Source organism: Sceloporus occidentalis, unplaced genomic scaffold (genome assembly GCF_023333645.1).
Source record: "Sceloporus occidentalis isolate IW3139 unplaced genomic scaffold, rSceOcc1.0.p SCAF_7, whole genome shotgun sequence".
In the NCBI taxonomy this organism is placed as follows: domain Eukaryota; kingdom Metazoa; phylum Chordata; class Lepidosauria; order Squamata; family Phrynosomatidae; genus Sceloporus; species Sceloporus occidentalis.
The window spans coordinates 97286621-97308352 of NW_028316987.1; the positions used below are offsets into that span (position 1 = coordinate 97286621).

General features: G+C 49.9%; 1 protein-coding gene across 1 annotated transcript in view; it reads right to left on the reverse strand.

Moving 5' to 3' along the window:
- LOC149310211 (SCO-spondin-like) overlaps positions 1–21732 on the reverse strand; it is a 131465-nt gene continuing 109733 nt past the window's right edge. The window contains exons 94-111 of the mRNA XM_089534034.1: positions 21130–21254; positions 20064–20110; positions 19235–19510; positions 17684–17845; positions 17227–17343; positions 16303–16441; positions 15247–15449; positions 13644–13808; positions 11193–11320; positions 10919–11070; positions 9614–9660; positions 9106–9270; positions 8507–8715; positions 4700–4795; positions 3931–3994; positions 3361–3488; positions 1702–1852; positions 1–739 (exon numbers count right to left, since the gene is read on the reverse strand). Coding sequence (XP_089390160.1) covers positions 717–739; positions 1702–1852; positions 3361–3488; positions 3931–3994; positions 4700–4795; positions 8507–8715; positions 9106–9270; positions 9614–9660; positions 10919–11070; positions 11193–11320; positions 13644–13808; positions 15247–15449; positions 16303–16441; positions 17227–17343; positions 17684–17845; positions 19235–19510; positions 20064–20110; positions 21130–21254 — 2397 coding nt within the window. The 3' untranslated portion in view covers positions 1–716. The remainder of the gene's footprint in view (positions 740–1701; positions 1853–3360; positions 3489–3930; positions 3995–4699; positions 4796–8506; positions 8716–9105; positions 9271–9613; positions 9661–10918; positions 11071–11192; positions 11321–13643; positions 13809–15246; positions 15450–16302; positions 16442–17226; positions 17344–17683; positions 17846–19234; positions 19511–20063; positions 20111–21129; positions 21255–21732) is intronic.

Genomic DNA, 21732 nt, shown 5'->3' on the forward strand with positions numbered 1-21732 from the left:
TGAATTTATTGAATTCGCGATAAGGACAAACTGTGCCAATAGTTGTACTGTGTCTAGATCAAGGGAAGTAATAGTGCCACTGTATTCTGCTTTGGTCAGGCCTCACGGGGAACAGTATTGTGTCCAGTTCTGGACCCCACAATTCAAGAAGGACGCTGAGAAACTGGAGAGTGTCCAGAGATGGGCAACCAAAATGGGGAAAGGTCTAGAAACTCCTAAAGACTGTCTTAGGGGGCTGGGTATGTTTAGCCTGGTGAAGAAAAGGTTAAGGGGTGATGCTGAAAAATTTGAAGGGATGTCATGTTGAGGACGGAGCAAGCTTGTTTTCTGCTGCTCCAGAGAACAAACAGAACCCAGAACAATGGATGCAAGCTCCAGGAAAAGAGATTCCAGCTCAACATTAGGAGGAACTTCCTGAGAGTAAGGACTGTTTGACAGTGGAACACACTTCTTTGGAGATTGTAATGGAGTCTGCTTCCTTGGAGGTCTTTAAGCAGAGGCTGGATGGCCATCTGTCACAGGGGGTGGTTTGATGGTGAGTTCCTGCATGGCAGAATGGAATTGGATTAGATGATCTTTATGGTTTCTTCCAACTCTATGATTCTTTGATTCTAAGTTGTACAGATGAGGAGGACTGAGAGGCAGGATGCAGAGCAGAACGGTACAATTCCAATGCAAACTGGGGGATTCTGGATCTCCACCTTGCAAGGTTGTCATCAGCGCTTGGAGAAGTCACCACCTACCAGAGGGAAGAAAAGAGACCAAGCAGGTGGTGAGTTTGGGTGATGGGGTGGATGGGTCAGTGATGGGGGTGGTGTCTCCGGGGACCAGGTGGGCTCTTCCTCCTACTCAGGAGCACAGCAAGGCTGATCTGGGGCAGGCGGGTTCCTTGGGCCACTGGCCAATTGACCCTTGCCCTTGAGAGCCCCTGCGTCCTGGAACAGCATCCTGCTTCCCTCCATCAGCCCCAGTAAACAGCCGAACACAGGGTATGACCCCAGGGCTTGAGATGGGGGCTGGAGGGGGGGATTTTTTAAGTTGCACAGGGGGCTTCAGGGAAACGCCTTGTGTGCCATCTGAAAAGAAACATACAGTGAGCCCTCCACATTCGCTGAGATTAGGAGCACAGGACCCCTGTGAAAGTGGGAAAATGCAAATTAAAAAAACAACAACCCTTTTTTAACCTCTAGGTCCTCCAGCAAAACTCAATGGTCACCATTTGCTGGACATTAACCACAGAATTGTCCTGGAAGACCTACAGTTGCCTAGAGAAGTGTTCTCTCTAGGAATCTCTTTTCCTCCAGCACAACGTCTGGTGAAAGTTGGCCATAGAGTCATGCTAGGGGACCCAGGGATTCCTAGAGAGGGCATAACAATCAAATCTGCAAATAAGTAAACCCGCAAAAGCCACAAAGCCGTGGAGGGCCGGCTGCCTGTGGATGTAAACCACACATGCCCAGTATGTCCCTAACTGGACTCAGGCCCTGCCATGGAAGGAGGAAAAGGGGGCAACGGGGCACACAGCCTTGGTAGCCCAGAGGTCTAGAGGAAGGAGGCCTTTAATGGTGTGCAAGGGCTGTGAGTGCTGGGACCACCGCCATCTATCGCTCCTCTGGGGGCCTCATTCAGGCCCTTTTACATCTATGAGCCCCTGCCCCTCCTCTACAGCTCTCATGCCTCACACGCCATGCATAGACTCACTTTGGCAGCTGCTGCACTCGCAGGCGTGGATGACGGGAAGGACTACCGGCTCTGTCTCGCCATTTTGGCACCGCAGGTTCAGGATGCGGACGGGACTGACTGGGTCCAGGCGGTAGCTGCAGCACTCACACAAGGTCTGCAGGTACGGTTCCTGGAAGACAAGTAGCAAATTATGGCCAAGTTACTTTTTTAAAAGGCCCTCTCAGGCCGGAATGCTGTTGGATCGTCCCAACTTGAGTCAGTTGTTGGCTGGAGAGTCACCACGTCACTAAATCCCATGGATGGGACGGTTCTAATCCAGCCGGGACTAAGGGTACTTTTAACACTGTAGAAATAATGCAGTTTGACCCCATTTTAAGTGCTTTGGAATCCTGGGATTTGTTGTTTCACAAGGTCTTTAGCCTTCGCTGCTGTTGCCTCACAAAAGTAGAAATCCAAAGATTCTGTAGGATGGAGCCATGACACTTAAAGTGGTACTAAACAGCATAATTCTGCATTGTGGATGCACCCTAAGAGTGGGATTTAGGCCTTATTCTTTTTACTCAATGCAGTGTTGGAAAGGCCATTTGATGCTTTGATAGACAGCCAAAATCTCCTCCAGGGTCCCAGCATTGCGCATATATCGTATCTGCTGTGCTGAAAATTGTGGGATGCAAAAAAAGGTGACTTTGAATAGCTCTTGTCATTAAATATCTTTTGCTATTGAACAGCTGAAAGGATGACCTGGTGCTTGTTTCATTCTGTCCATGACTACTCCTGCATATTGTTTTCCTGGACTTCAAAATGTCAACCTGAATTGCAAGGGGGACATAAGGGAAACAAAGGATTTACAATTGGGCAAGTTTTACTTAGCCAGCGCCTAAAAGCTTTCCAGATGCAACAGTACAGGGACTCCTTGAAATATTTGATGTTCTCTACCTAAGAAAAGGGCAACTAGCTTTGCACAGGACATAGACATTTGCATCTCAAGAGAAGTTATTTTGTTGTTGTTGTTGTTGTTGCTAATGGAAGTTGACATGTTATGACTTGCCTTTTATTGTCAATCAGGGGAGAAGGCTTGCCTTGCAAACAAGTCCCTCAACAGTAGGAGAAACTTCCAGAGAGTAAGAGCTGTTTGACAGTGGAACACAATCCCTCAATGGAGAGTAGTGGGGTCTCCTTCCTTGGAGGTCTTTAAATAGAGGCTAGATGGCCATCTGTCAATGGGGATGCTTTGATTGAGAGTTCCTGCGTGGCAGAACAATGGGGTTGGACTGGATGGCCCTTGGTGTCTCTTCCAACTCTACAATTCTATGATTCTATGAATACCATCTTAATGGACAACATCTCAGGCAGAAGGTCAGCCTGTGACTCTTAACATCGCTCTTAACTTTCTCCTGCATGGTTTTTAACGTCTTTGCCTGATGAAGAAGCCAGTGAAGCTTTGGGAATGTGTTTCATGCATTGGGGTTGACCCTGTAAAGGTATCACTGCTTGTGGGTTTTGGATTTTGGCATATCTGGAACAGCGCTCCTCAAAGTGGTGCCCTCTGTGTGGTGTGAGATCGTGGTGAGGGTGGGAGCAAGAGGGATAGGGAGCTAGGCGAAGACTGAAAAGTGGGGATCACAGACTGGGGGGAGGCTAGGTCAAAGAACCCCCTGGGGTCCCTCCCAAGCCTACCTCTGGGATGACATTGGTGTGGGAGGTGCACCACCCACTGCAGAAGCTGACTGCCACGTCTGCCAGGGAGCAGGGCCCCTTGGTGATGTTGCGCAGCTCAGTGTAGTGTTGGCAGTGCGACTGTGGCTCTCCTGGGGAGGGAAGCACAAGAGGAAGACCAGGTGACAGTCCAGACAAACCCCTGCCCCTCAAAAACAAGAGATATCATACATACATCTCCCATTCCCAGAAAGGTTTGGAGGCCACTGAGGAGTGCAGCTTGCAGGAAGAAACCGGTCCAGATTCCAGGAACTTGCTCTGGTCTTTGACTCTCCTCATTCTACTTTACTTCCCAGAGCTTACAAAAGTCTTGTTTTTGGACTACAACTCCCAGAATCCCACCAGCCAGTATGTGAGAGAGTTGTAGTCCAAAAAATAAAAGGGAACTGCTCTGCTCACTATCTGCTGCTGATTCCCAATCCACAAATCCTGCTCATCCACTACAGAGGGAAGAACGACCTCCCTCCAGGTGGCTTTGGTGATGGGGAGGCAGAGGCAGAGCACCTGGGGGTCTCTCACCGACCCACGTACCTGGCGGCTCCTTCTTCCTGCAGATGGGGCAGCAGCTGTCGGGCTCCTGGACTTTGGCTTCTCCCTGAGAAGAGGTCAGAAATGGGGTTGAATGTTAGAGAGGGTTGCTGAGTTCAGGCTAAGCTCCTGTTGTCAACTTCTAGGCCAGAAAGATGTCGAGAGCACTACTCTGGTGCAAAAATGGCCACACAAATCAGGGGTTTCATAAAGGCAGTCCCAAGTGCAGCCAATCCTCCCACATGCACACAACAGATCCTCCTTTCTCTTTTGACTTCACAGGTGAGGAGGTGTGCAGAATGGATGCTGAGCCCAACAGGCGAGCTCAGGACCTGCTACACAACCATAGGCTCCAGGTGATGTATGTGTTTACACTAAGTACCCAAAGTGTGTCAGATCTTGGAGACACATGGCAGCTCCTCTGTGCATGTGCAGAGTTCATTCCCCCCTTCCTTGGAGCAGCTCAAATTTCTCCTTTTAGGGAGAAGAAGGTGGCTCTCTGAGTGTGGTGGAGTCTCCCTCCTTGGAAGTCTTTAAGCAGAGGCTAGATGGCCATCTGCCAATGGGGATGCTTTGATTGAGAGTTCCTACAAGGCAGAATGGTTGGACTGGATGGCCCTTCTTGGAGTCTCTTCCAACTCTATGTTTCTATGATTCTATGATTCTGTGTTAGTGCCTTCCATGCAGCCTCAGTGTCCACCATCTCTTCTTCCCATTCTAAAACTGATTTCCAAAAAGGAGGCTCTTTCTTGATCCTCCAGGAGAGTGTTACCTCATGACAGGTGAGTGGTGGGCAGCCATCTTCGCACACCGGTCTCCCATTCAAGCAGCGGCAAGCAAAGCATCCATCTTGCCATTCGGCACCAGCCTGTAATAATAAATAATAATAATAAATTTTATTTTTACCCCGCCTTTCCAAAATATGATCAAGGCGGCTTACAAAATTTAAAACAATACAATACAGGATAAAATTTCAATATAAAAAGTTAAAACACCACTACAAAAAACAGGAACAGGAAATCAATAAAATACACATGTCAAGGGCAAAGAGAAGGAGAAATTAATTTACTTCGGTCCAGGGTCGAAAGAGAAAAAAGAGGGCAGGAAAATAAACAGACAATCTAACTAAGGTGGGAAGGCCAACCGAAATAGATACGTTTTCAGATTTTTCTTAAATATAGCTAGTGAGGCGGCGGAGCGAAGCTCTACAGGGAGCTTGTTCCAAAGTGAAGGGGCAGCAATGGCAAAAGCCCTCTGTGAGGTCCGTACAAGGTTAGACCTAGGGACCTCCAACAATTTAGTCCCAAAAGTTCTGAGTGTGCGGGGCGGATTATATGGGGAGAGGCGGTCCTCCAAGTACCCTGGGCCCAAGCCATTTAGGGCTTTATAGGTCAAAACCAACACCTTGTATTGAGCTCGGAAGCGAATAGGCAGCCAGTGAAGGTCTTTTAAAATAGGTGTTATATGGTCCGACCTGGAACTACCAGCGACCAGTCTAGCTGCCATGTTCTGCACCAATTGCAGCTTCCGAGTTTGGTACAAGGGTTGCCCTATGTAGAGCGCATTGCAGAAATCCAATCGAGAGGTTACCAAAGCATGTACAACAGATTCAAGGTCCTTACGGTCCAGGTAGGGACGCAGCTGGCGTATCAGCCGAAGCTGATAACAAGCACTCCTGACCGTCGCATCCACCTGAGAAGTCAGCTGGAGCGACGAATCAAGGAGCACTCCCAAGCTGCGCACCGAGTCCTTCAGGGGGAGCGTGACCCCATTCAGGACCGGGTGACGGATCTCACCACCCGAAACTGGGGAACCTATCACCAGTACTTCCGTTTTCCCTGGATTCACACTGAGTTTGTTCTCCCTCATCCAGCCCATTACCGACGCCAAGCAGGCATCTAGAGGAGAGATGCCATCCTTAGTTACTGCATCAGTGGGAGACATAGAGAAAATTATTTGGGTGTCATCAGCGTACTGATAACACCGCGCCCCATGTCTCCAGATGATCTCTCCCAGCGGCTTCATGTAAATGTTAAATAGCATAGGGGACAGAATCGCTCCCTGAGGGACACCAGATGTCAGGGCCCTCCTATCGGAGTGACAGTCCCCCAGCTCCACCATCTGGGATCTGCCCGAGAGGTAGGAACGGAACCACTGCAAAGCAGTGCCCCCAATTCCCAACTCCCTCAGGCGTCCCAGAAGGATACCATGGTCGATGGTATCGAAGGCCACTGAGATGTCCAAGAGCACCAACAGGGACACGCTCCCCCTGTCCATGCCCAGACGGAGATCATCAACTAAGGCGACCATGGCGGTCTCAACTCCATAGCCCGCCCGGAAGCCGGTTTGAAATGGGTCCAGAAAATCGGTGTCATCCAAGATCGACTGAAGCTGGAAAGCGACTGCTCTCTCGATCACCTTCCCCAAAAAAGGCAGCAGCGAGATGGGCCGATAGTTATTATGAATCAGGGGGTCTAAGGAGGGCTTCTTTAGCAGGGGTTTGACCACTGCTAATTTTAATTTAGATGGAAACTGACCCTCACTTAGAGATGTGTTAATTATGCGATGCAACATAAGTTGCACCACATCTCCCCCCTGAGCTGTCAGCCATGAGGGACAGGGATCAAGAGAGCAAGTCGTCCTCCTAACACTTCGAAGGATCTTGTCCACTTCCTCGGTACTAACAAACTCAAAGTGATCCAGTATAACAGGGGCCACGGACGCTTCGGACACCTCTCCTGCAGGATCTGCACAAATACTGGCGTCGAGATCAGCCCTTATCCGAGAGATTTTATCCGCAAAGAAGTTGTTAAAATCGTCACAGCAGGCTTTAGATGACTCCAAGATAGGGCTCAGGGAGGGAGGGAGCTGGGTTAGCTCCCTCACAACCCTGAACAGCTCAGCCGGACGCGACTCTGCGGACGCAATACGTGCAGCATAGAACGAATTCTTTGCTGCACCTATTGCCACTCCATAAGCTTTCAAATGAGAGCGAAGGAGTGTCCTGTTAGACAAGCACTGATGTCTTCGCCATTTACGCTCTAGTCATTGCGCAGCCCGCTTCCTTTCCCTGAGATCTTCCGTATACCAGGGTTGTTTATTGGAAGCAGGCCGGAAAGGACGCTTGGGAGCGATACTGTATATAGCCCTAGAAAGATTGGTATCCCAGATGTCGGTTAGGGCATCAACAGAATCGCCGTCAGAACCAGTCGTATACCCCTCTAGGGCTTCTTGGAACCTTGTGGGTTCCATCAGCCTTCGAGGGTGGACCATCCTAATAGGTCCACCACCCCGGGGGGGTTAATGGTAGAAGCCTTGATTCTAGCCTCAACCAGGAAATGATCCGTCCATGACAAGGGAGAGACATTAGAGATCTCTGCCCACGGAGCCTCCATGTCCGTACTGAAGACCACATCAAGAGTATTACCAGCACAATGTGTTGGCTCTGAGACTAACTGAGACAGGCCCATGGCTGTCATGGTAGTCATGAACTCCCGAGCCGCACCTGTTGGAATATCACTGGCCTCGAAAGGGATGTTGAGGTCCCCCAGGACAAGAAGCCTAGGGGACTCCAACACCAGTTCCGATATCAGCTGTGTCAGCTCGGCCAGGGAGTCTGTTAGCACACGGGGTGGCCGGTAGACCAACAGAATCCCCAGACTGTCTCTAGCCTTCAGGGACAGGTAAATACATTCGATGGGATGTAAGGTGGGAAGGAGAAAGACAGACAGACTGAAGGTGCTGGGAGAGTTGTAAAGAGTGAGGGATGAAGGATACTCTCATTCTCCCATGAGATAAGGCTGTGTTGGGACCCATCCCCAATTTCTGGGAAGTGGGGAGCCAAAGAGTTAGGACACAGGAGAGCAATCTTCACCCCCAGTTTCCAGGTACACTGGAAATGATGTAATTCCACTTCCAGCTGCTTGGGAGGAACTGGGTTTGGCCAATTTGGGGGATCTTGGGGGCTTTGTGGTCCAAGGTGGCATCAGGACAGAGGACAACCCTGATGGGAACTTGAGATTTCAGGGGAAAGGTAACCCCCTTCAATACTGACTGAGTCCTTATTTCCTGATTTTCCTTTTGAGCTTCAACATGGTCCACTTTACGACCAAAACAATTCCCTTGGATTGAGATGGTAAAGAATAACAGAGCTGGGAGTGTCATCTGATGGCACCAGACCCCAAAACTCCTGATACCCTCTCCTAGATGTTAAACAGTGTGTGAGGCAAAACCCAGCCCCAAAGGACCCCACAGGCCAATGGCCAAGACATTGATCAGGAGTCCCCCAGCACCACCTCCATGAAGGGCTGAAGCCACTGCAAACGAGGGCCTCCTCCAAGCCTCATCCCAGGAAGGCAGCCCAGAAAGATGCCATGACCGATGGTCTCGAAAGCTACGGAGAGGTCCAACAGAGACACGCTCCTTCATCCATTTCCCAGGGCAGATCGTCCCTCAAGGTGACCACGCTGCAGCTGACCAGTTGGACTACAGCTCTCATGGGAGTAATGGAAGACAGGGAAAGAGGCATTGCATACATCCTTTAAACCCAGTCTGAAATGCCCCCAGTGTTGACACTCACCAGGTAAGTCTGGCCTTGGTGTTCACACTCACAGAGAGCGGCCAAGACGCAGTTCCCGCTGCTGTTCCGGTAGAGCCCCGGCTGGCACACGCAGCCCTGTGTGGGGCCTCTGCTGCAGTTCTGGGGTGGATTCTCATAGATCTGGTGGCAGCTTCGCTCACAGGGGCCGGGGGAGTCCGCTCTGAGCCAGTGTTCCCCAATGGGGCAGGCTGCATCCAGGAGAGAGAGAATGATGCTCTCTGGGCAGAGTGTCTTACATTGCCCACACACTTACTACCAGTTGATTTATAGGCATGGAAGCCAGCTTTAGAGGATGCAGTAGGTAAGTTTGGTGTTGTTTCCTCCTGTCTTACCCTAGATGGATTTTCTGAGACTATATATGTGTAGCCCCGCACCTTGATTTTTAGTTGTAGTGCTGGACCATGGATCTGTTGGTGTGAGAGGCGTGGCTACTGCAGTTAAGAGTTGATGCCCTGTCCCTGTGGCAATGGGTTCACCAGCATCGTCCATGCTGCCCATTAAGCCCACAAGCTCACAGCTCAGCAACTTCACTAAAGCAAATCCCAAATAATCCTAACCAGGAGGTGACTCGGTCTCACCGCAGTCCGAGAGGGAACAGGATGTCCAGCGCACCGCTGGCCCCTCGCACTCGGCACCCCCGTAGAGGCGTTGCTGGAGCTGGTAACGCTGGGAGACCCGCTCCCCATCACCACACGTCACAGAGCAGGGGGACCAGGCAGACCATTCGGACCAAATGCACGGCACTGTTGGGGGAGAGAGCACAGGGCTGGGAAGAAGGATTTGGGCACTGCAAATGGCTCAATCTAGCCAAAAAGATACCACTCATTATTTCATGTCCAATACATACATTTTCTGCACAGAACACATTTTCTGTACAAAATCCTACAGAAAGGGCAGATGCATTTTTGCATAGAATAATTCCTCAAGATCTCTCAAAGGGCGAGGAATATTTGCAAAGTCATAGATCACGTTATTCTGCAAGTAGCGATGGGCGTTCTCTCCATCTGTGGCATCCATGGTTATCCCGAGGCCAGAAGGAGAGGCCAGCAGCAGAGAGAGAGGGAGGGTCCCTTGGGGGTCTCTTACCATCGCAGTCATTCTGGGTGCAGCTGAAGGCTCCCTTCTGGCAGATGCTGCAGAGGCAAAGACAGGAGCCATCAAAAGACAGCCAGGTGGGCTAGTGGTTAGAGTGCTGGGTCAGGACTGGGGCATTAGGTTCCAGTCCCTGTTCATGAAGTGGCTCACTTGCTGAGCCTGGGCCAGCCACTTCCTCTCTAGCCTGCCTCATAGGGTTGTTGTATGAGAAAAGGCAGGAGAATGTATACCACCCTGAATTCTTTGAAAGAAGAATGGGAGAAAAAGAGTTTGAACAACTTCCCAAAGGAAAGAGCTGTTTGACAGCAGAAGACGCTGCTGCCTTGGAGTGTGATGGAGTCTCCTTTGGAGGTTTTTAAACAGAAGATGTCACAGGGAGGGCTGTGTATTCCTGCATGGCAAAAGGGAGCTGCACTGCACGGCCCTTAAAGTCCCTTCCAACTATGATTCTATGGAGTTTATCACACAAAGGAGATCAGGAGTTTATCCCAAAAATATCCCAGAAAAATAGCGCAATTACGTGAAACAATTTCACACAACACTTCACAAAACCTGCCATTAAAGTGGTCACAAAGAAGCATGAATGCACATCTTACTTTCGGGATTTCAGCAACAATGCATTTCCAGTATCACTTTATTTGAGCAATTGGGTGTGATAATCATTTGTGCAATTACATAATAATAATAATAATACGTTTTATTTACAAACCGCTATTCCAAATAGATCATAGCGGTGTACAAAAAAATTATAAAACAGTACAAGAAAAAATCTACAATATGTATATAAAACTAATAAAACATTACAATTATGGATAAAATGCACATTAAGATACGCTGTATCTTCAGGCTACCCCTGATGACGCTGGGCCAGCCTGTTCTCTCCCTCAACGGCCGAAAGATGACATGTTATTTTCACTTTATTTGTGGGATGTTTTAAACGCACTTTAACCTCTCTTTAATGCCAAACTTAGCCCCAGTGTGATAACCTCCTATGACTGACCATTCCAAAGTAAGGGAGCCACAAGCTAAAAGATTGGGGAACTTTCCTCCTGTCCTTCATTGTTGCTATTTGCTGTCAAGCCGACTTTGACTTACAGAAATCCTATGATGGAGAGACCTCCAAGACTTTTAGTTATCAATTATTCCATCCCCGAATAATTTCCTGAAACAACAAGGCATGTGTTCCCCCACTTTTACATAACTACACTTTCCAATATAATTTCTCCTTTTCAGCAGCCACAGATACTTTCCCCATATGAACCCCAGATAACCACCCTAACAGATGTGGCCACTCACCAGCTGTTGCACTCATGCCAAATGATGCTGCCAGGTGGGTGCTCCTGCCTCCGTTCCTCTTGGGACAAGTTGGCAGCCCAGGGCAAGGGAGGGACTGGGTCGAATGAGCAGCGGCACGCTTCCAGGGGGACGCAGACCCCATCCTGAAGCACCTGTTGGCCAAGTGGAGGGTCAGTGTCTGCAGGCCTGGAGTCAGGTCAGGAGGATCTGTGCCCTCTTTTTGCACCTGGCTGGTCCCCCAGGGAAAGGAGATTGCTGCAGGTATACCACTCACCTGGCCGGAGGGGCAGGTACAGCCTGGCTGGCATTCTTCCTGAAGGCACTGGGTTTGTGGGTGCAGATCGGAGCACGTTTGTGGGCAGGTGTTGGCGCAGTGGCTATATATCTGGGCATCTGGGCATTCTGGAGAACAACAAGGGGACAGGGATAAGTAAATCAAGATGATCAGCACATGGGTTGCCAGGGAGCCACTGGGTCCCACTCATAGAATCATAGAGTTGGAAGAGACTACAAGGGCCATCCAGTCCAACCCCCTTCTGCCATGCAGGAACTCAGAATCAAAGCATTCCTGACAGATGACCATCCACATCCAGCCTTTCTTTAAAAACCACTAAAGAAGGAGATTCCACCACTCTCCAAGGGAACATCTTCCACTGTCAAACAGACCTTACTGTCAGGAAGTTCCTCCTAATGTTGAGTTGGAATCTCTTTTCCTATACCTTGCATCCATTGCTCCATTGGGCCCTATTTTCTGGAGTAGCAGAAAAGAAGCTTGCTCCTTCCTCAGTATGACATCCCTTCAAATACTTAAACAGGGCTATCATATCACCTCTTAACCATCTCTTCTCCAGGCTAAATATACTCAGCTCCCTAAGTCTGTTCTCATAAGGCATGGTTTCCAGGCCCTTCACCGTTTTGGTGGCCCTCCTATGGACATGCTCCAGCTTCTCAAGGTGTTACATGTTATGATGCAAAGGCTTACATGGCTCAGGAGCCAGAGAGTTTAAGGTCCACCTGATCTGCTACCAACTCATCCAGGATGGAAGATCTGGTGGGGAGAATCTCTTGGTGAAAGAAGTGTCCCATGCATGGTAAGACTTACTCAATGGAGGCACCCTGTTTACACAACAGCCCTCAGAGATCTGGTGGTCCTCTGCATCCTTGCCTTTTAGGAATGAGTTAAAAACATACATACAGTTTTTGTATGTACAGAAATTCTTTGTAAGCTTTGAGGCAACAGGCAAGTATTCAGTTTGGCTTTGATTGTATTTTAGCACATATTTTTAATCTAAGAGTGTAGAGATTTGTGTGATTTTAAGCATGCCTTTTTATGAGATTGGCAGCCAACCTGTGACCTTACAAGAAAGAGCTGAACTGAACTGATACCAAAAACAGCAACCGCCACCAGTGGCAGAAGGTGTGCCCAGATGCCCTGATTCACTTCTGGAAGGGCTGCCAACTTCTCTTACCCTCTGCCACTAGTAGGGACTCATCCAGTTTATTTGGCCCTTTGGGTACAGTAGTGAGTAGCAAAGGGAGTCACCAAACACTTCAGCACTGGCTTCATAACCATGGCTCACTCTCTTCTGGGTTGACAATGATCTTGGCATTTCTCCCCTCAATCAATGTCTTGCAGCAGTAATGGACTGGATGAGGGAAAACAAGCTCAAGTTGAATCCAGACAAAACGGAGGTATTTATGGTAGGGGCCCCAAACCAGGTATTGGGCTGAAACCTCCAGTCCTAGAGGGGCTCACGCTCTCCTCAAAGGACTGTGTCTGCAGTCTGGGGGTGCTTCTTAACCCGTTGCTTCAGATGAGGAATCAGCTGAATGCGACGGTCAATAGCGCCTGTTATCAGCTCCGACTTACTCCAGCTGCGCCCTTTCCTGGAGCCGGGTGACCTCGAAACGGTAGCACATGCGCTGGTAACCTCAAGACTTGATTTGCATGGGGCTACCCTTGTGCCTAGTCCGAAAACTTCAACTGGTGCAGAATATGGCAGCCAGATTGATTACAGGACCAACTAGGAGTGACCACATTAGACCTATATTAAAATCACTCCCCTGGCTGCCTATTCATTTCCGGGAGCAGTACAAGGGGTTGGTCATTACCTTTAAAGCCCTCCATGGCTTGGGCCCAACCTACTTAAGGGATCGCCTTCTTCCATACAATCCGCCCCGTACCCTCAGATCCTCTGGGAGGAATTTGTTGCAGTCCACAAAGACCAGATTGACAGCAACCTCCCAGAGGACTTTTTCCGCAATCGCTCCCATTTTATGGAATGGCCGGCCGGACGAGATCCGTCAAATTGCCAACCTTGAGAGCTTCAGGAAAGCTGTCAAGACGGATCTCTTCCGGCAGGCCTTCCTGGAATAGATCCCGGCCACCTAAAGATCCCCCCACAGACATATACAAGCCAAGACTCTGCCCACCGTTATTTTATTATTGTAGTATTGTTTTTAGATTTTAGTCTTTGTAATTTTAATGGATAGAACTGTTTAATCCTTTTTTAATGGGGGGGATTGTATATATTATTGTATCATTTTAATGTTGTACGCCGCTTAGATTGTTGAAACAAAAAGCGGGATATAAGTTTTATTTATTTGTTTTATTGTCCAGAGCTAAAGTTCAACCCTTAGATATGGAAGGGAAAGAGTCCTCACTCAGGGTGCAGCCTCCCAAATGAACTGCAGGCCCTGCTCACAAGCATCCCTGGCGACTCACCTGGGGTGCAGTTTTGAGTGTTGCACACCTGGTGCTGCAACATGGGGCCTGGACAGGGCTCCTCCTCCGGTGGGGACAGCGGGTCTCGGCTCCTCTCAGAGACACCTCTTCCACAGCTGGCGCTGCAGGGGCTCCAAGCCGACCACTCGCTCAGCAGGCAGCCGGCTGCAAAGAGGGAGGGAAGGTGGTCATGGGGGAGGCAGCGTAGACCCCCACCACCTCATAGCTTCAGTGCAGAGTAAATATTCACATTACACAGCCCATATATTCATACCAAGGTAGGGTGACACACGTAGATCTATGCGCAATGTGCATGGCTGACAACCCATTATGCAATTGCAATGCGCAATGCATAGAAACAACACACATTCTCACATAGTGGTATAATATCTCCTTAATGCAAAGCTGCTTTTGCTGCAGCAAGACACTCCCATCCATGGATGTTCAAATCCCATTAAATACAATGGATAGTAAAATTGTGTCCCTTATATAAAATGGCAAAATCAAGGTTTCTTTATATTTTGGGGGATATTTTCCAGCCATGGATGCTTGAACCCATGGATAAAGAATCCATGGGTACAGAAGGCCAACTGTATTTAATGTTTGTCAGATGGCATCCACAATGCTTGGCTGGAGTTTATGAAAAAAGTCAGTCTTGCCCTGCTGCCTTGGAGTCTTATCACTTGGAAGTTTGCCTTATTGCAGCATGCTCTTTTATGTGCATCAGTGCACAATGCACAATGGTCCCAAATCTGCAACTCTGCTTATGTCACCATCAGCTGGATATGACTGTTGTGAGTTGTCCCCCCAAAAATCACTCTGCATACAGAATGCAACGTATGCCTCGGAATATCACTAAAAAGATGCCAGCCACCATTTGTCAAGGGAAGAGGTGGAGACGCCCCACACGGACCACAGGAGAATGGGAGATTCAGAGGTAGAAACATGCCTTTTGATTGAATGGGGTGCCAATGGGATGTTGGTGGTGCTGATGCTCGGGTTTTTTGCACTTCACCATTAGTCTTCCTTTTGGGTGACCAATCATTTCATTGGGCAGTTATACATGTGAGTCTCTTTCATGAACCTTTTTCTGCACTAAAGCATAGCTTTCCATACAAAATGCAATCTTTTTGCATTAGAACAAATTTTGCACAAAACATAGTGGCTCTCATATGAGATGCTGTCCTGTATTTCATTGCCCGTATGTTGCCTGTATATATGCACGCCCATGGCATGAACCCTATGCTTAGCCCTAACTGGAGCAAACCTACTAATTCATAGGATTTACCTAATGTTGACTCAGCACTCAACATCCAATTCGCTGGTCTTACTCGCAAAAATGTAGACAATTTTTGTATAAAATCCCACTGAAAGCACAGAGGAGAAGACCACCAGTTGCTTTACTGCCATGCCAGGGCAAGTCATCTCATGGAAGTTGCCAAGGGTCTTCTACCAGGGGTCTCAAAATGTCGAGATGCCCTTTCGTGTCAAGGATGAGAATATTTGTGAACATTCTTGGTGTCCCTTTCGCTGGGACACTTGGCAACGGTGCAAGGCATTTTGACAGATCTATGGGCCACCAAGCCTCGATACTGGTACTCACTGGGGCAAGGCTGTGGGTTGCAGGACACAACTTCCTCCATGGTGTCGGCTGCACAGGGGGCTCCTCCGGGCGCCTCGTGACAGAGGCGGTGGCGCAGGGTGTTCCCCCCTCCGCAGCTGGCCGAGCAGGAGGTCCATGCTGACCACTCTCCGTAGGAGGGACACTCCTGGTCTGGACAGACAAAGGTGCCATTGACACAGGTGCTGCGATGGCGGTGGGGAGAAAGAGAGAGAAAACCCATAAAGGCAGCATGAAATCTACATGCCTTGACCTGCACCTGGCACAAGTAAAATCTATTTTAAGCTGTTTGAATCAATAGAATTATGATTCTCTTTAATTTTGTTAAATAAGTTTTAAACTGAAGTTTTATTTTAAATTTTGTAAACCAATTTAGACTCCATGCTGGGAGAAATAATTAAACAATTAGTTAAACAGCCGCAGCATTTCCCTGCCAACCCAAAAGACTGTGGGGAAAGAGGGCCAGCAGAGGATTCACAGCCCCTCCCTCTTGCTTCTGTTTAGATTGGAACTCAGGGCTTTGCAGTCCATTGAACAAATAAGAGCAGGGCACTAAGACCAGAATCCTGTCATTAGACTCAACTGGAGTAGACCCACTGAATGAATAGGATGTGTCAGTGTGTTGACTCCAGTCCAGTGGGTCTACCCTGGTTGGGACGAACCAATAGGGTTTAGGCTTTACTTGATTTCAACTTTCTGAGTTTTGGAATCAGTTAAAAGAAAAGACCTAGAAATGTTTAACGAAGTCATATGTCCAGAAGTAAAATGATTTTTCACTAAACTGATTCCTTACCGTGAAGGGAGGGAAAGTGTGGTCCATGGACGTCAAGTGGCCACCAAACCCCACTCTTGTGTACACACACACACACACACACACACACACTTTAATTGACATAATTTGGGTGGAAATTCAATCAAAACCCAACCAAGTTGCCTGCAAATATGGGAGTTACCGTCTCCCCACTCGGACACATCAGTGCAGCCCAGAATGCACTGGTGTTGTCTCCTATCCCTCAGGTTGCCCTCCGCCAGCCTTACCAGTTATGACAATCCAGTTCTTCCAGCTGCCCAGGCATAAACTCCAGGGTGCTGTTGAATGTGGGGAGTCCACAGCGGCAAGTGGGGATCGGGACGCAGACCCCATCCTGCAGGAGCTGCCCTTCTGGACACCGGCATCCTGCAGAAAGGGAGGGGCAGAGGAGGAATATATTGGACATAAAGGACCCCAAGGGTCATCCAGTCCAACCCCTGGCAATGCAGGAAATCCACAGCTAACTAGGCGCCCCTGGCAAAGCATCTGGAGGAGGAAGGGCTGGGCACAGCCAATGTTCCCTGGCAACAGGAATGTGAAAGGGGACTCAGACACTGGCACTGTGGATGAATGAGGTGGGCTGAGGCCAGCATCCGATCAGTGAACGATGCAGGTAGCTCCACCTTGGGCCTGCACATGGATTTGTTTGGTCATTGTGGAATTTGGTATTCCCTTCTTCCCTGTGCAGCAACACAGATGTCACCAGGACTCATGGTTTTGTTGCAATAGCCCCACTGAATTGTCCTCCTGTAGCTGATGGAGAGCATGGGGGATCAGAGAAGCATAGGACTGTGCTCCACCAGCCAGACGGAGGCTGATGGGGAAACATGGCGGGCCTCAGCAGCCTCAGTGGCCATCAGTCTGCATCCAGATACAAAACACAGCCAGAGGCTGCTCCTATCCCCCCCACCCCAAGCTTTTCACCAGCCACAGAATGGCCACTCAAGGTGGCTGTTGCAAGAGCACAGCGAGTCCTGAAGGTGCCCAAGAGGAGTCCTGCCTGTGGAACCCTTGCACAACTCTGGGCAATGTGGGATCAAGCTCTGTGAGGCTCCAAGAAATAGAAAGTGGGGACCAGGAGAGTCAGGCTTGGAAGAACCCATCCCCTCATTGGGTCAGGACCAGTAGGGCAGGAGGCAGGGAGGAAGTACCTTGCTTGCATCCCCCTTGCAGGCACTCAACATGTTCCCAGAGGTCAGTGCAGGTGCGTGGACAGCCATTGGCACAGATAGCAACATGGACTTTGCCCCGATCTTCACACTCTTCCCCTAGGAACATGGAAAAGAAATAGGCCTGTGAAGAAAGGCTCTTTTCCATCCTCATCACCACCAGTCTTCATGGAGTGCTTCAAGACCCTTGCGGTGTGTGGCCACATCAAGTGCAGCATTGCGGGATGGGTGTTCAGAGAAGCATCCCTCTATCTTGAATTCTGGGATTCAGTCCTTAAATCCAACATAGGAAGCAGAGAAAGACAAGACTTTTGTGGAAGGAGGGGAGACTTGCCATGGTGGGGCGAGGATGTCCATGTGGTGTAACTCTCAACCCTCTTTGTGGCTCACAAGGGAAACTGAGTCGGGGAGCTAGTCTCATTGGACTGAGCATATTTACCTGGACAGGCGGCTGTGTTGCAACTCTCTGACTGGGACCACGGTCCTTGGCAGCGGCGCTTATCAGCTGAATGGTGGGTGGAGCGTCGGCGCGTCCGAACCCCCCCACTGCAAGGCTCGCGACACGGACTCCAGGGGCCCCAGTCACTCCACAGGCAGAAATCTGGGAGGAAGGAAGATGCTCAAGGAGAGAGGGAGCTCCAGACCCACTGAGATGGGAAACTGGACCCCTGTTGCTGCCCCACCATCCACCCCCCCCCCTTCCCCAAACAAAGGATGCCATAGCAAAGGGGCACACACAACCGTTTGGGCCTCGTGGGCTGCCTAAGGAGGGAGAGAGCCTCCAGGCCAGAGGTGGCCTAAAGAGTGGCTCTCCAAGGGTAGCTGCTGCACAGATGCTGTGCATGACCCCATCTGCTGTGGGCAGGGAGGCATGGCCTGGCGCCCTGTGAACCCATGGCAGTAAGGATGAGTGGCCACTGCTGCCAGCTTGTTCATCAGGACAGGGACTGCGGGCAGAGCAGGCCAAGGCTCCTGACTGGACAATGTCTTGGATTAGGTGCCATTATGCTCACCCCCCTTGTTCTCTTTATTTAACTGGGGCATATCTCCAGAGGCATTTGGGGGACAGGCAAGGACAGGGGGCAGTCAGGCAGTGTCCCAAGTTAGTGCCCCAAGTTAGATGCACAGGGATATTCATATCTTCTCAGGACACTGGGAAGTCCAGGGCAATGACTGCCTCTTCATCTTCTAGCTGCACAAACACAGCTGGATGCTGCTTGGATCCCCTTTATTTGTCTTCCCCTGGCCACAAGATGCCACAGAGCAGGTACACAACATGTTAGGAAGTAAGGGGTGCAGGCCCGTAGCTAGGCCTTTAGGGGCCCTGGGGCAGAAAGTACATTCAAGACCCTTATATTTTTTAATGTTCAAACATACTTGGGGGCCTGGGGCTGATTCTAGGCTCGGTAGGGCGGAGCGTTTGCATGCTCCCAAGTCCTACCGCGTGCCGCGGGTGCCATCTTGGTGCACCACTGTTTACATGGGGTGCACATCAATGACATGGCTCGTGAGCTGTGTCCAGGGCGCTTTTGGTGCCTCTGTTGCAGCGGACAAAGGAGCCGCGTCTCTTTGGGCCCCCCTTTTGGCTGGAGGCCCCAGGGCAGTGCTCCAGCCTGGCTACGGGCCTGAAGGGGTGGAGTAGGGGACTGTTACAAGCAGTCTTAGGGCAATCATAAGTTGGAAACTTATGGCACACAACAACAACCAATTCCTCCATGGTGCTGAATCTATTTTGTAGATTAGTCACATCCCCTTGGATGGCTCCTCTAAATTTGGGGTTAAAAACCAGAAAAGATTCCCCACCAGACCAACGTGGAATCCCACCACTGCCCTGCCACCCTCCCCACATCCCACAGGGCCTGACGTAGGAGGCATGGGGAAAGGAAGGGTGATTCTTGGGTCCTGGCAGATCTCAAGCGATTTGGACCAATGTGGCTTCTTGCTGAATCACATCCCTTCAACCCTCCCCGTCTCCCAGGGCCCTACTCACCTTCACAAGCGTGTGGGTCGGGACACAGCTGCTCCTGCTCCAGCTCAGCCGAACACAGGCTCTCCTGCCCCTCCCAGGCTCTGCCCGTTTGGGGGTCCAGGCACAGGCGATAGCGGTGCTGCAGGGAGACCAGGGCCGCCTGGGGAGATGGGTCTTCTTGGGGCCAGGGTTGGTGCTGAGCCAAGAGGAGAGAGGCTGCCCAGGGGCTGAGTGCCAGCAGAGGTAGGCAAGGGGAGCAGGGGGTCCACTCTGACCAGGTGCTCAGAGGCAGCAGCCCTGCAGCAGAGGTCAAAAAGGAGGGAAGTAAAGCAGTGGAGCCCAGGACATGTCGGGAAGTAGCACAGGATTATTGCTTCTATGTCAGTGGGGTGGTGAATCCGCTGTGTGCTTTAGCTTGGACTTTAAAAGAGACATCTCAGATTCTGGACCTATTTTGGGGAGAGGTTTGGCACCTTGAATAGCTCTTTGAGAGGTCAAACTAAAACACGGAAGAGTCTCACTGCCCCACCAACATGGAAGGCTCCTGTTTGGGCATTGAGGTTCAGCACCCTGGACAGCTCTTTTCAAGTTTGGACTAAAACCCACAGCAGATCCACCACTCCCACTGACATCGGAGCCATCATCCACCAGCGCTAACCTGGCCATGACAGTAAAGCCCCTCTTGAAAGATGAATCACATGTGAGACAGGATAAGGCGTCTTTAGATAACTAATGTGCAAGTATAGCAGCATAGGCTTCTACAGAGTCACCATGCAATGGACCCCACTGTAAAAACTATGGCTCTCAACCTGAAGCCCTTGGGATCTGAGACACAACTGCCACTACTCACCTTCACAGCCATCACTTCTGCATTGGAGGTCCCCATGTTGACAAACACTGCCAAGAGAAAGTAGCTGGTAGTTAATCGCTCAAAAGCACACATCCATGCATCTGCACTGAATTGTCACAGGACTTTGACACCACTTTCACTGTCATGGGTCTGTCCCATGGAACACCAGGATGTGTAGCTTAATGAGGGGCTCTATTGCTCTACTTCAGAACTATAGTAGTAGTTCTCGCTCTCTGCTCTTCCAACGGGTTTGACTTCAGCTGCCAGAAGCCCTGGTTTGCATGGACAATGGACAGGATATCTGAGAGCTGTAGTCCCAAATTTATGGAGGTCCCAAATGTGACAAGAATCCCAGGAACCTTAGGATGGAGCCAGGGCAGTTAAAAGGAAACCTTGCAGTGTGTGTAAGTCCCATTCTGCATAGCCACTCCACTCTTTCCAAGAGACCCAGACTGGCCAAAGGGACCTTTCTGGGCCATTGGATTGCCTGGGGCCCTCTGGATTCACTGTTAAATTGAGCCCTGTTTAAGGGAGAGTGCACAGGGTCTTTGCAAACTGTGATGAGGAATACATCTAAGCAAGCTGGGCAGGACTCAGCATGGCATTGTGGCTTGAATGTTAGACTAAGATGCTTCTGAGAGACATGGGTTCAGATCCCTGCTTCACCATGGAGAGCCACTGGATAACTTTGGTCAGGTCACACCCTCTCAGCCTCAGAGGAAGGCAATGGCAACCCACCCACCCCTTGAATAAACCTTGCCAAGAAAACCCTAGGACAGCATCCCCATAACTGGCAGCACATGATAGCAATTGTTTGTAAGGGTATGCTATTAAATTGCTTTCTATTCTGTGGACAGTTTAATTGCACTTTAATTTTTGTATGATTCTAGGGATGCGAATGTTTGTTAGCATCTCTCTTTTAATCTGTGTTTGCTACTTGGAGTGTCAGGGGTGGGGGAAAGGAGGGATCAAAATAAAATGACATTTGGACTAGCACCCCCAGAATTCCCTCCCATTAGCCAGATAAAGCACCCCACTCCTTCATAACTGTTGAAGTGCAACTCACCACTCCTTGCAACCGATCGGAAGGGTCTCTCCGGCTGCCAGGTAGACAGGGGCACCTTCCTGGCTCAGGTGGAGGCAGCCACACTGAGAAGGTGGGACACAGGCTCCATTTTGCTCCACCAGGCCCTGCGGGGAAGAGAAAGTGGACAAATCCAAAATGGCATCTCTCACTGGCCACTGGGGCCACGGAGTAGACCAAGCTGGGGTAAAGGAAGGCTATGAGAGTTATATAGTCCAGCATGGAGAAAAGTGACACTAGATATGCTCCGTTTATGGCAGGGGTGGATAATTCTGAGGGGGCTGGGGGCCATTTCCCATTGCAAGCCCCTTGCACGCCATAACACCACCCATGGCATGACTGGAAGTGATCTCATGCCACTTCTGTTCTGGGATTTGGCCACAATTAGGGTTGTGTGTCTGTTCTGCAGAATTAGGGGGTGGTGTGGGGCAGCGGACGGCCCCAAATGCTACATTACTCTGGTGATTTTATTGTTTTATAGGTCTTTTGTCAAAATTATGGCCAATTTCTTTTCATTTTTCAGGGGGTTTCCAGGAGTCTCCTGGCATGTTTCATGGGCCACAGAATGGGATCCCATAGGGCACA